The following is a 10,447-nucleotide window of genomic DNA, read 5'->3' as shown; positions in this document are numbered from 1 at the left end:
GATAACATCTGTAATTGCCTCCAGATGTGGGCCACAAAAACACAAAGGGGCCATGAGCTCATCTTTGAGCTCTTTGCCACACGCATGGGCCCCATCGTCTCCAGACGCCCCCCAACTTTCCCGTGTTGGCTTCTCAGGGTCCCCATCCCCTCTGGTGAGGGTGGAAGGGAGGTGGTGTCCAACTCCACTGAGACACACAGGCCACGCCAAACAGCTGTTGGCAGGAGAGGCACAGGAGGCCAGGCATAGGGTCAGGGTTTCTGGCTGGCAGGAAGGTGGGGTACCCCTTCTGCCAAAGCAATCACACCAAGCAGCCCTCAAGAGCAGCTGGATAGGACTGGCCTAGGTGGGGCCAGGGCTCTTGGAGGAGGGCCTAGGTGGAGGGGGTCTGGGCTGGAGCCTGGTGGGCTGGGCTGAGGCAGGAAGGGAAAGGGTGGGGGAGAAAGAGGGCTGTTCCCTTCCAGCTGAGCTGACTCAGCAACTGAGAGATTCCTCTCTCCAGGCCAGTTTCAGAGGAAGGGTGGGTCGGCAGCCTGGGAACCCTGTCTGGGGCAGCAGTTTCTAAGGAAAGGGAACAAAGCCTTGCTATTCTGCCCTTCCAACCAGACCATCCTGCCTTTCCTGGGCAATTGGGGTGAGATCCCTGTCTCACCAGATAGGCTGCTCCTAATTGGCCATGGGGCACCCTCTCTTTCCCCTATGTTCCTTCTGCCCCAGTGAAGCTCCAGGTCTGGAAGAGGCTAGATCCTGAGAGCTGAGGTGGAGGGCCTGTCCCCGAGCCTAGCCTGGGTCTGAATATGACCCTGGGAATTCCCCCAAGAAGCAAGGAAGAGACCTGAGGAAACTGAGGGACTGTGGCTGGATCACGGGACAGGGTAATGCAATTTAGGAAGATTTTCCGAGTTGCCTCAGCTTGACCACTTCCCCTTGCTTTTGCAGTCCTGGGCTTCGAAGGTGGCCTCTTAGGCCAGGTTGGGAAAGAGCAGCTGGACTCTATGGACCACTCTCCTGCCCCCATGGAGTATGCCTTCCTCCCCAACTCTGGTCCCCCGAAATGTTTTTGTCCACCAAGAATAAATATATTACTTTATGAAAAATACCAAACCCCACCTCATGGAAACATCGCTCAGGAGCACACCCTCCCCCTTTCCATTCCCCTGTAGCCACATCCCATTCACCCTATGAGATAACTGCAGCCACACAAAGAATGTGAAACACCATTTATTCTTTGTGGAAAGGTTGAACAAGGTCAAAAATGTCCTTAGAGGGCACTGACCCAGCCCCGCCCTGCAGGTTCCTGGGGTCGGATGCCTCTGCCCCCCACCCCCACCCCTCCCCATGCCCCTTGTTAACAAAAAGGAACCATTTGAAGGGAATTCATATATAATAATTATAATAAAAATATACATTAAACAAAACAAAAAACCCAAACAAGACAAATTTAGCCGAACTGCCAGCACCGTTCACCCCATTTTTCTCCCACCCCCCGTGCCCCCCCACCCCTGACATCCCTCTTCTCTCATTCCCCCTGCAGGGTCTCTCACTCTCCCAAGTCCCCAGTACCATGACCACCTTTGGTGGTTGAAGGAGATTTCAAATGGGCTGGCTAGGTGGGGGCAAGGGGGGACAGGACATTGCTAGAATGGGCTGAGGGGCAGGGACATCAGGAAGTGAGGGGCTACCCTGACCGAAAACTGAAAAACATGCAGGCACCTGCCCCCTCACTAAGGTTAGCTGCGGCAGGCTGACTCAGCGCTGCTGGCTGCTGGGAATCTCCTCAGCTCCCGAACTAGATGGCTACTCTCATGAAAGGCCACTTGCCAGTCCCCAGATGTGCCATCTCTGCTCTTTTCTCTGGGCTCCTCACCTTCCCCTCCATGCTGTCTGGTCAGAGGGAAGGCACCAATAGGAGCAGGTGTGCCTTTCTCCCAGTCCTTCCTGAGAGCGCCAATAAAATGTGCCCTCCCCTGGGTGCCACAGCCTTGTGACATCCCTGCTGGCCTGTCCTGCTTGGCCCCCAAATGTCCACGCCTGCTGCACCTCCTTTTGGTCCCATCCTGTCCCCTCTGACTACTCTGCTCCTGGCACCTGTCCCAGCTGCTGGCATTTGAGCAAGGTTCTTTCTCTGTGGCCTTCAGGTTCACTCCTAGGGCTCCAGATGGAGTCTCTCCCCATGGCCCCACACCACCTGGGTAGCTGCACCCACCCCCTGGTCTCAGCTCTTCCAACCTTGACATCCCCATCCAAGGCTAACATTTGGGAGGGTAGGGCTATCATGGGTTTCTGTGGCCTCAGTTTACTCCTTAATGGCTCAGGCTCCTTCGGTGAAGTTCTAGGGGGAAGGTGGAGCAGAGGCAGATCTTTGTGGAGAGGACTGTCTCTGAGTTTTCCTCCCAAGGTCTTAGGGTGGCTGTGCAGCCCCCACTCTCTCACACTCTCTCAGGATCTCCCCCGACAAGGTTAGAATCCTTTTAGCCAGAAAGAGCAGTGGGAGGCTGTCAACTGGGTACACCTGGGGGCTTTTGGGGGCTGGAGTGCCCAGAGCCTCCTGAGGTCAGAGTTCAGAGGTTAAAGGTATGTCAGAAAATGGAAGTGGAGCAGATGACCCCATTTGACCTTTACCAGCGAGGTCCGAGGGTCCTGCCTTCAAGTGCAGAGCCAAGACATTCAGATGGGGCTGGACACACACCAAGCTCAGGGGCCCCTGAAGGGCAGGGGCTGGAAGCGGTGGCCCTTGCTCAGCCCCCCCAGGGTTCTTCTAGGGAAGAAGCAATGCCAGGGTTGAGGGTGGGAGGGGCCAGTCATGGGACAGAGAAAGAAGGTGGGGGTGGGGAAGGGGCTCAGGACGGGTTGGAGCAGCCCACCCACCACCATCTGCTGCCACTGGCCTTCAGAGGCAAAGTCCCCGTGGTAGGAGTGGGCGGGCGGCGATGGGGGTCAGACCTTGTCCAGCAGGGACCGCTGGCAATAGAGCAGTCGCTTGGGGGTTCCATGGCGTCGGAAGAAGAAGACTGCAAGGCCTACTGCCAGCACCAGGAGCAGCAGCAGCACAGGCAGCACCACAGCAGCTGCGCTCACTGCCCCGCTGCCCTCCTCGTCCACCTCGATGATGATCACCTCCGTCTCCTCAGTCCCCTCATCTGGCCGGCCCTCTGATGGGCAGCCCATCCAGTCCCGCAGGGCTGACTTGGGGTAGCCTGGCTCTACTTTCAGCTTCTGGTTGTTGAATTTCCAGTAACTGTTCCCCTTGTAGAAGTACGTGAAGACTGCAGGAGTCAGCAAGAAGTGTGGCAAAACAGACAGAGGTGGGGCAGCATCCAGGAGGAGACCCAGAAGGAAGAGTAGAAGGAAACTGTCAGTGTGTGGGCCAGTCGAGCAGCAGTTTCCTCAGCTGTAGATGGGGGTAATTCTAGTACCAGGTTTGGAGGAATGGTGGGGATAAAGGGGCCTGACACGTGGAAAGCATTCAGCCCAGTGCCGGGCACATGGCAAGGGATCCACTGTTATTATCATGATTTTCCCACAATACTCTTCATCTTTCTTCCTCTTCTCTCTTAACTCCTTGTTCCCATCCTCCCCTCACAGATACCGCCCTTGACCCTCTCACCTTCATCGCTGCCCATGAATGACCCTCTGGGAGACTCAGGGATTCCTTCCCAGACCTTGATGTTTTTGGGGTACTCGCTGTCCACTACCCTGAGCTCTTCATTGAAACGGTAGTACCTGGTAGAGAAGAGAGGAAAGGAAGTGGTTGGACACTGGGCATGACTTTAGGGTATCAGGACCCAGAACTGAATTAACTAGTGAGCTAAGGGTGGCTGTGGACAGGGTGGGGGACAGGGGTTTTCAGTAATAAATGCCTGCAGCTGAAAGCAGCGGAAAGTGGGGGTGGGAGGGAGGGCCCAGGCTGCAAGGAGCCACCAGCAGCCCTTAATGACAGTGCCAAGCTGCTGGGGCGGAGGTACGGTGCTGGGGGCAGGAGGCGTCAAATGACCAGGTCTAAAATGGTGACCCGGTCACATCCCACTCACTCAGCACCTAATGAAGGCTGCCTGTTGCTAGGCAACGACAGAGGCACAGCCAGCTCCTTCCCCAGGGAAACATCCCAGGAGTAAAGTGGGCCTTCCTCCAGAACGGAGGGAATCTGGTGCTGGTGCCTGAGGAGGGAGGCCTGGGGTCAAGGAGTCAGGTTTTACTTGTTTCCCCGGAAGAAGTAGGTCTTTCCATTGGGCATCCAGAAGAGAGCGGCATCAATCTTGTCAGTAGGCAGTCCTCGGCCCAGCTCCTTAATGTGCTTGGGGTAGCCAGGCTCCAGGGAAGCTTCATCAAACACCCAGTGCTTGTCTCCTGGGGAGGAGACAGAAGGGCAGGCTCTGGGTCCCACTTGGGTTCTAAGGTCTATGCAGGAGACAAGTGGAATCTGCTCCTCCAGGGAGGCATTCCCCACACCCAAAGACTAAGGCAGAATGCCTGGTTACCTTTGAAGAAGACAAATTTGCCATCCTTCCTCTCGTAGGCAGTGTTGATGGATGCAGGCAGGCCCCGCCAGAACTGGCCGATGGGCATTGGGTATCCATCCATTACTTGGTTATTCCTCACCCGCCAGAACCAGCGCTCCTGGGAGGCAATCGAGGTGGGAAGAGTACTTTATGTCTTGTTACTTAGTCCTCCGGCTCAGTCCTCAAAGTTCCCCCACTGCCTGCCTTTGTTTTAGTTTTTAGTCCTCCTGCTGCTGTTTCCACCCTGTCTCCCAGTCATACAGCCCTTCTGTACCCCAAACCAGCTCACTTCTTCTTCTCACCTTGAAGACAAACATCTCCCCTCGGAGCACAGCCACGGTGTCAAAGTTTCCATCACAGATGCTGGGCCCATAGGTGGGGTTTTTGGGCTTATCAGGGACAGAGGGCCTGGAGGTGGTCCTGGGTTGAGGGGGCATCTTGGTGGGGGACGCTGATTCACTCCCTGGGGCAGAGAACAGAGGGACACTTCAGACTTGGTGGCAAAGGGAGAGGAAAAGATAGACATACGGGCAGATGACACCCTTGGAAAGGTATTTCCAAGACCTCTGGGGGAGGCTGAAGCAATCAGCTGAGAAAGCACAGAAAAGGTGGATTCAAAAGTGGGAGTGGATGGAGGCAGGGTCAGGAGGGGAGATGTGGAGAGACCGTAGGGCATGGGGGAAGGGAAGAAATGAGCAGGTCAGAGAGATGAAGAAGGAACAAAAAGCAGGGAGAAAGGAGAAGATCAGCTTAGATTATTTACCATAAAGTTGCTGGATGCCCCGGCGGTCATCATCAGGCAGCACAAAGTTCTCTGTGTCCATCCACTGGTAAAAGGGTGCCATGATGGCTGAGGGATCATTGGAATGCTCGAGGCCTAGGGCATGGCCCAGCTCGTGCACAGCCACCAGGAAGATATCATTCCCTAGAGGGATGGGGATGGCTATGATGGCAGCCTGGGTCCCTTCCCTCAGGCTCCCAGCTTCCCCATCAGAGTCTTCAGTTTCACACCCAAGCCTGCCTGCCATGTTTTCCACTCAAAGAGCCACAAAGCCACCCAGCTCTTTTGGGTGAAGGTGAAAGAGTACTCTGGGGCTGGATCCCAATCCCAGGAAACTTGTGTTAGTGTGTTAAGGGAAGTCAGGGCCCTATCTCAGTCTGTTTCTCCCAGGAGCTAGATATGATATTTGTCTGAAAAAGCGGGTGATGCGGATGCTTTGAAGTCTTTGACTTAGAAGTCAATTATTGGGCGAGAAGGAACCACATGCAAGTAGTTCAAAACTGGATTCCTGCTTTTGTTGGAAGTCAGACCTGGAGTACTTGTGGTCCCTTTTAGCCTTGAGATTTTGGGGTGTGAAATTTTGGGAGGAAGCAGAACCCTGTACAAACGATTGTTGACTCTTCCCGGAATAAGAATCCTAGGGCTCACCATTCAGATCCTCATTTCGGACAGTCCAGGGCTCAGCAGAGTCAAAGTGAGTGTCCCCTCCAATGTTGGGGCCCGGGAAGTAGGCATGCGCGAGGAAGCCGCCTTCGCCATCGAAGGGTGTGCTGTCTCCATGGAAGCCCTCAGCAAAGAAGATCATGATGTCAGCCTGCTTCTCATGGCCTTCACGGATGTAGGCATAGGGTACCTCTCGGAAATGCAGCGGTGTGGCACTCTCCCACACACGGAATGCCTTGCGGATGGCCTCGAATGTGGCATACTCTCCTACCTTGGGGGTGTAATTCTGGATGCTGAGGTCCAGTCACGTGGGGAGAGGATGAGAGTGTGTTAGGATTTCAAGGGGCAAAATTCTCCTTCCCTGTGCTCTCCCAGGTCTGACTGAACTGCCCAGCCACCTTTGCCTGACCCAGCTCTTCCTACTGCCTCACAATGCCCCTGTCCCACGTACTAAGGACTCAAGGGATCCTCAGGCTTTGGCTTTCTGGCCCTGGGGTTCACCCCCTACAAGCTGTGCACCCCCTCCAGGTTTATAGCCATTTTCCTCCCCACTCCCAAGGATGCATCCCAGGAAGAGGTAAGCACAGTAGGAGGCCTCTGAGTCTCTGTAAGCACACTGATAGAGAAGGGTAACCCCATGTGAGAAAGGCCACTTGTCTGTTGGACTCACCAGAAAGTAATCTCGTTATGTTGCCATTTGAGGCCCTGGATGGCATAGCGCTTCCTTCGAACATTAGCCTTGATCTCAGCCCCAAACTTGTCTGGAACACCACAGCGGGGGCGCCTCATGGCCCTGGCGTAGATTAGGGTGTGAGGATTGGGGTCAGTATAGTGTATGTAAGTGAAAGGTCTTCAGAGGAATGAGGGAATGTCTGGCCCCAGGGAAGGTTAGGGTGAATAGGAGAGTCAGGGTCAGCATGTGGGGATGAAGTATGGGGGGCAGGACTCAGGCATTCTGGTAGCAATTCTCTGGTGCTCAGTGTTGGATCAGTGGGTGCTGGGCAGAAGTCCTGCCAGGGTCTAGCACTTACTTCATGGTGTCTGCATCAGCCTTGCCTGTCACTCGCAGACCATAGAACCTCTGCATGGCAGCGATGGCAGCTGAGAGTGACTGGGGTGAGCGCTGTGTGTGGGTACGCAGGTCCCCAGGGGGCAGGTAGCCATACTGCTGCAGCCAGGCCTGTAGGGAAAGAGACGTGGCTTAGAGCACCCCCACCTGGTCCAAGGGAAGCCTCTGCCTCCTCATGGTACCTGGCATGCACCCTCGGCTTGGTGAAGAAAGGGCAATGAGTTCCCAGCCCGGCTCTGGCGGTGGGCCTGGAGGAATTCCCAGGCTGGACCTGAACCCTGGCCCAGGCCCCAGTATGGCTTGTCCTACTGGAGCGTTGGGCTCAGACAAGAGTGGAGAGGCCCAGCTCTGGACTTTGGCTGTAGCTGGCTTGAGGATGGGAGCTCTGGTGGTTTAATTGAGTTCTCAGATGTCTTCCCAGAACCAAGGTTCCTTCTAGCACTTTCTTCTTGTGTCAGTGTTCTTTTAAGTACGGCATGTCCCCTCTGATTGTGCCCATGATGGGTGGAATGGGGAGAGGCTGAGAGGCGCTGCTCTTGGGCCTCACAAGAGGCCCTCATGGGAGAGGGATGCCATGCCCCCAGGACCCTCATAGCTGAGGTCTTTTTGTAAAGGATGGCAGAAAAGGAGCTAGGGCTGAGGATTGTTGCTGATAGGGGAAGTTGGGTCCTTTGCAGGTGGTGAGAGGTATGATATAGCCACAGAGCCAGGATCCTGCCACTGTCCCCATCCAAGCAGCATCTGACCTAGGGCTTAGGACCTAAATGCCCATTTAAGGTTCTCAGTAAAGGAGGTGAGAGATGGGAGCGGGGGTGGAGACTTGGTAACTATTTTACTTCAGGTATGTTGTGAATTGTTCATAATATAAAGGCTGGCGTATTGCCTTAAAGTTAGGTTTTTGGTGTTTGACTGAAAGGTACACAAACTGCAAAACTTCGTTGAGGAAAAAGTCAGCCTTTATTGTAAGAACTATGGAGTATTTTCCTAAAGCCTAAAAAGTAAAATGAGCCAAGTTATATACGGGGTATGAAAATGCTTGGATTCTCCTATGGGGGTATACTACCCAGAAGGCTGTTCCCTGTTCCAGCTTTCACTTCTTAAGCAGTCCAGAGAGGGGCTGTAAGTTGCTTGGGATGGGAGCTTGGGGTGCAGAGGGGTTGATGCTGCTGTTGTTAGGTGCTGTACCCTCCACCCCAGGTTATTGGGATGGATCTCCATGTGGCCCTTCACATCCAGGCCCAGGCCCTGCTGGTAGAACAGTACTCTTGCATAGGGGATGGGGGTGATTCAGGAGCAGCTGACTGGGGACCTGAGCCTGTAAGGGCAAGAATTGCAACATGGTTCTGGGAAGTGATCTCTTAAGGATGATGGAGTTAGGGCCCAAGATGTAAACAACCCAGCTCTTCCCCAGCCAACAGGCCTGGCCAGAGCAACCCTAGCACCACCAGGCTCTGAGAGCCCCTCCTCAGGGGTAGAGGAGGGAGTGAAGTTTAACTTCTCATATACCAGAGGAGAGCAGAACAGAGTGCTCCAGGCCTGGGCTACTCTCCCCAGCAGCTGTATGCTTGCCCTGACCTGTGCGGGCTGATGTCACAGCTAGTGCCTGTGGAAGGCCTGCTGTGGCCTGTGCCCGTGTATACAGGAAACTCCCTTTGCCCCTAGCCTCACCTGTATCGTAGACACACCTCAGGCTTATGAACCCTGGTAGGGGTTCAGCTTCAGGGATGGATGAGAGCGGCCTACTGCGGAGCTATAGGTCAGGAGGACTGAGGTCAGATCCCCTTAACCCTCAGGGAGCAAAGCTGAGGGGGAATTCTAGGGCAGGATGACAGAAGGGAGGGTGGCAGAGGTGGGGAGAATCCACAGCCAGGAGCTCTGGGATAAATCCCTCTCGCTGATGAGTCTTTCAGGAAGGTAGGCAGGTCTAAATATTCACATCCACAACCTCCACCCCCATATTCAATAGTTTAAAGTGGAGACTTAGTAAAAAAAGGGAGCCACAAGTCCTGGAAAGGAGGCGCCTCTGTCCCTCTCCTCCTCCCAGGCCTAGACTTCTTCCCTCACAGGGGCAGGCTCTGAGCAAAGCAAGAACCACAGAGACTATGAGGTTGGAACCACAGAAGAGAGGGCTCTTGTGTCTGCGGCTGGGTGGGGGAAGGGCCAAGTGCCAGACAGGCCAAGAGGAGAGGGCTGTCCTGGAGCTGGTGCAGGACTATGGAGGCCTGGCAGGAGGAACCCAGCTGCCTGAGACCTGGGCCACCCCAGTTCTCCCTCCAGATTGGCCTGGAGAGGGAGCAACTATGTTGGGTCAAAGAATTCTGTCTGTTGGTTTTGTCTTGAAAACTGAGTGGTGCAAGGTATTCTCCTAGAGGAAAGTCAAAGGAACCAGTCCCACTTCTGGCTTAAGAGTAGGGGGGTGGGGAAGGGGGGGCGGATGGCGGGGAATCTTTGGCTCTCCAGCTGGCCCTGGATGGGAGCCTCTCTCTGGGCCTACTCCTCCCTCCCTCTGCCTCCTACCCCTCCATGGCCCAGAAGCAAATGGTGGTTCTGGCACTGGGACTGCCCATGACCCACTTAAAGCAGAGCCAAGGCTGCGCCCCTCCCTTAGGGGGCCTAGTGGGGCAGGGGAAGGACTAAGGCAGCGCAGGCAATATTGGCAGTGGGCAGCTGCTCAGATGCCCAGGCTCCTTTTGTTGCTGGGTATTCTCCCTTCTTTCAGGCCTCAGATGAAACTCCAGGCCTGGAAAGAGGGTGCCTCCTCCTCCTGGCCAGTGCCAGGATTTTTCACACTTCCGGGTCACCCCCAATTTCTAGGGCCACACTTTTCATTTCAGCCTCAGATTCTTTCAGGACAGAGAGAGTGTGTTCTTTTTGGAAAAGTTTCCTGTAGGGGTGGGACCAGGGCCGGGACAAGGTCGGAGGAAGCCAAGTTCAGATCCCTTCCCCCTTCTCGGGCCCTTCCCAGCCCCTCCTGACCGCACCCAGGCACCCAGGCTCTCACAGGGCTGAGTGGGTTGGGATGTCCCAAAATAAGAAGCTGATCAAATCTGTCTCCCACCTTCACCCCAGAATAAAAGGGAGAGAGAGAGAAAGGAAAAACCTCAGACAACTCCCACGCGACTTCCTCCCAGCTCAGTGGGCCAACGTCAAGGAATGGGGTGTGTGTGTGGGGGCGCCATACACAACCTGTGCAGGCGCCGGGGCCCAGGCCCTCTCCCCACTCCCCGGTGCAACTCCCCCTTCCCCGTCTCCCTGCAATTAACACAGAAAAACAATTAACAAAAACAACGAAAAGGGCCTAAAGGCGCCGGCAGGGGAGGGGGCGGGGGAGGAGGCGGCAGCCCGGCCGAACCCCTGCTTACAAGGAGAGCTTTGTGTATACAGAAAGGCGGCCAGGGCGCCAGCGCTGCGACCCTCGACGCCGGGCCTCGGGGC

General features: G+C 55.2%; 1 protein-coding gene across 1 annotated transcript in view; it reads right to left on the bottom strand.

Annotated features, from left to right (window-relative positions):
- Nucleotides 1-1,376: 1,376 nt before the first annotated feature.
- Nucleotides 1,377-10,447, bottom strand: part of MMP14 (matrix metallopeptidase 14) — a 12,802-nt gene continuing 3,731 nt past the window's right edge. The window contains exons 2-10 of the mRNA XM_011372777.2: nucleotides 6,975-7,123; nucleotides 6,614-6,736; nucleotides 5,929-6,236; nucleotides 5,263-5,424; nucleotides 4,802-4,962; nucleotides 4,479-4,617; nucleotides 4,197-4,347; nucleotides 3,608-3,723; nucleotides 1,377-3,266 (exon numbers count right to left, since the gene is read on the bottom strand). Coding sequence (XP_011371079.1) covers nucleotides 2,938-3,266; nucleotides 3,608-3,723; nucleotides 4,197-4,347; nucleotides 4,479-4,617; nucleotides 4,802-4,962; nucleotides 5,263-5,424; nucleotides 5,929-6,236; nucleotides 6,614-6,736; nucleotides 6,975-7,123 — 1,638 coding nt within the window. The 3' untranslated portion in view covers nucleotides 1,377-2,937. The remainder of the gene's footprint in view (nucleotides 3,267-3,607; nucleotides 3,724-4,196; nucleotides 4,348-4,478; nucleotides 4,618-4,801; nucleotides 4,963-5,262; nucleotides 5,425-5,928; nucleotides 6,237-6,613; nucleotides 6,737-6,974; nucleotides 7,124-10,447) is intronic.

Source organism: Pteropus vampyrus, unplaced genomic scaffold, assembly GCF_000151845.1.
Source record: "Pteropus vampyrus isolate Shadow unplaced genomic scaffold, Pvam_2.0 Scaffold213, whole genome shotgun sequence".
In the NCBI taxonomy this organism is placed as follows: Eukaryota; Metazoa; Chordata; class Mammalia; order Chiroptera; family Pteropodidae; genus Pteropus; species Pteropus vampyrus.
Note: the sequence above shows the minus strand (reverse complement) of the source record. Positions and strands in the feature narration are given on the sequence as shown.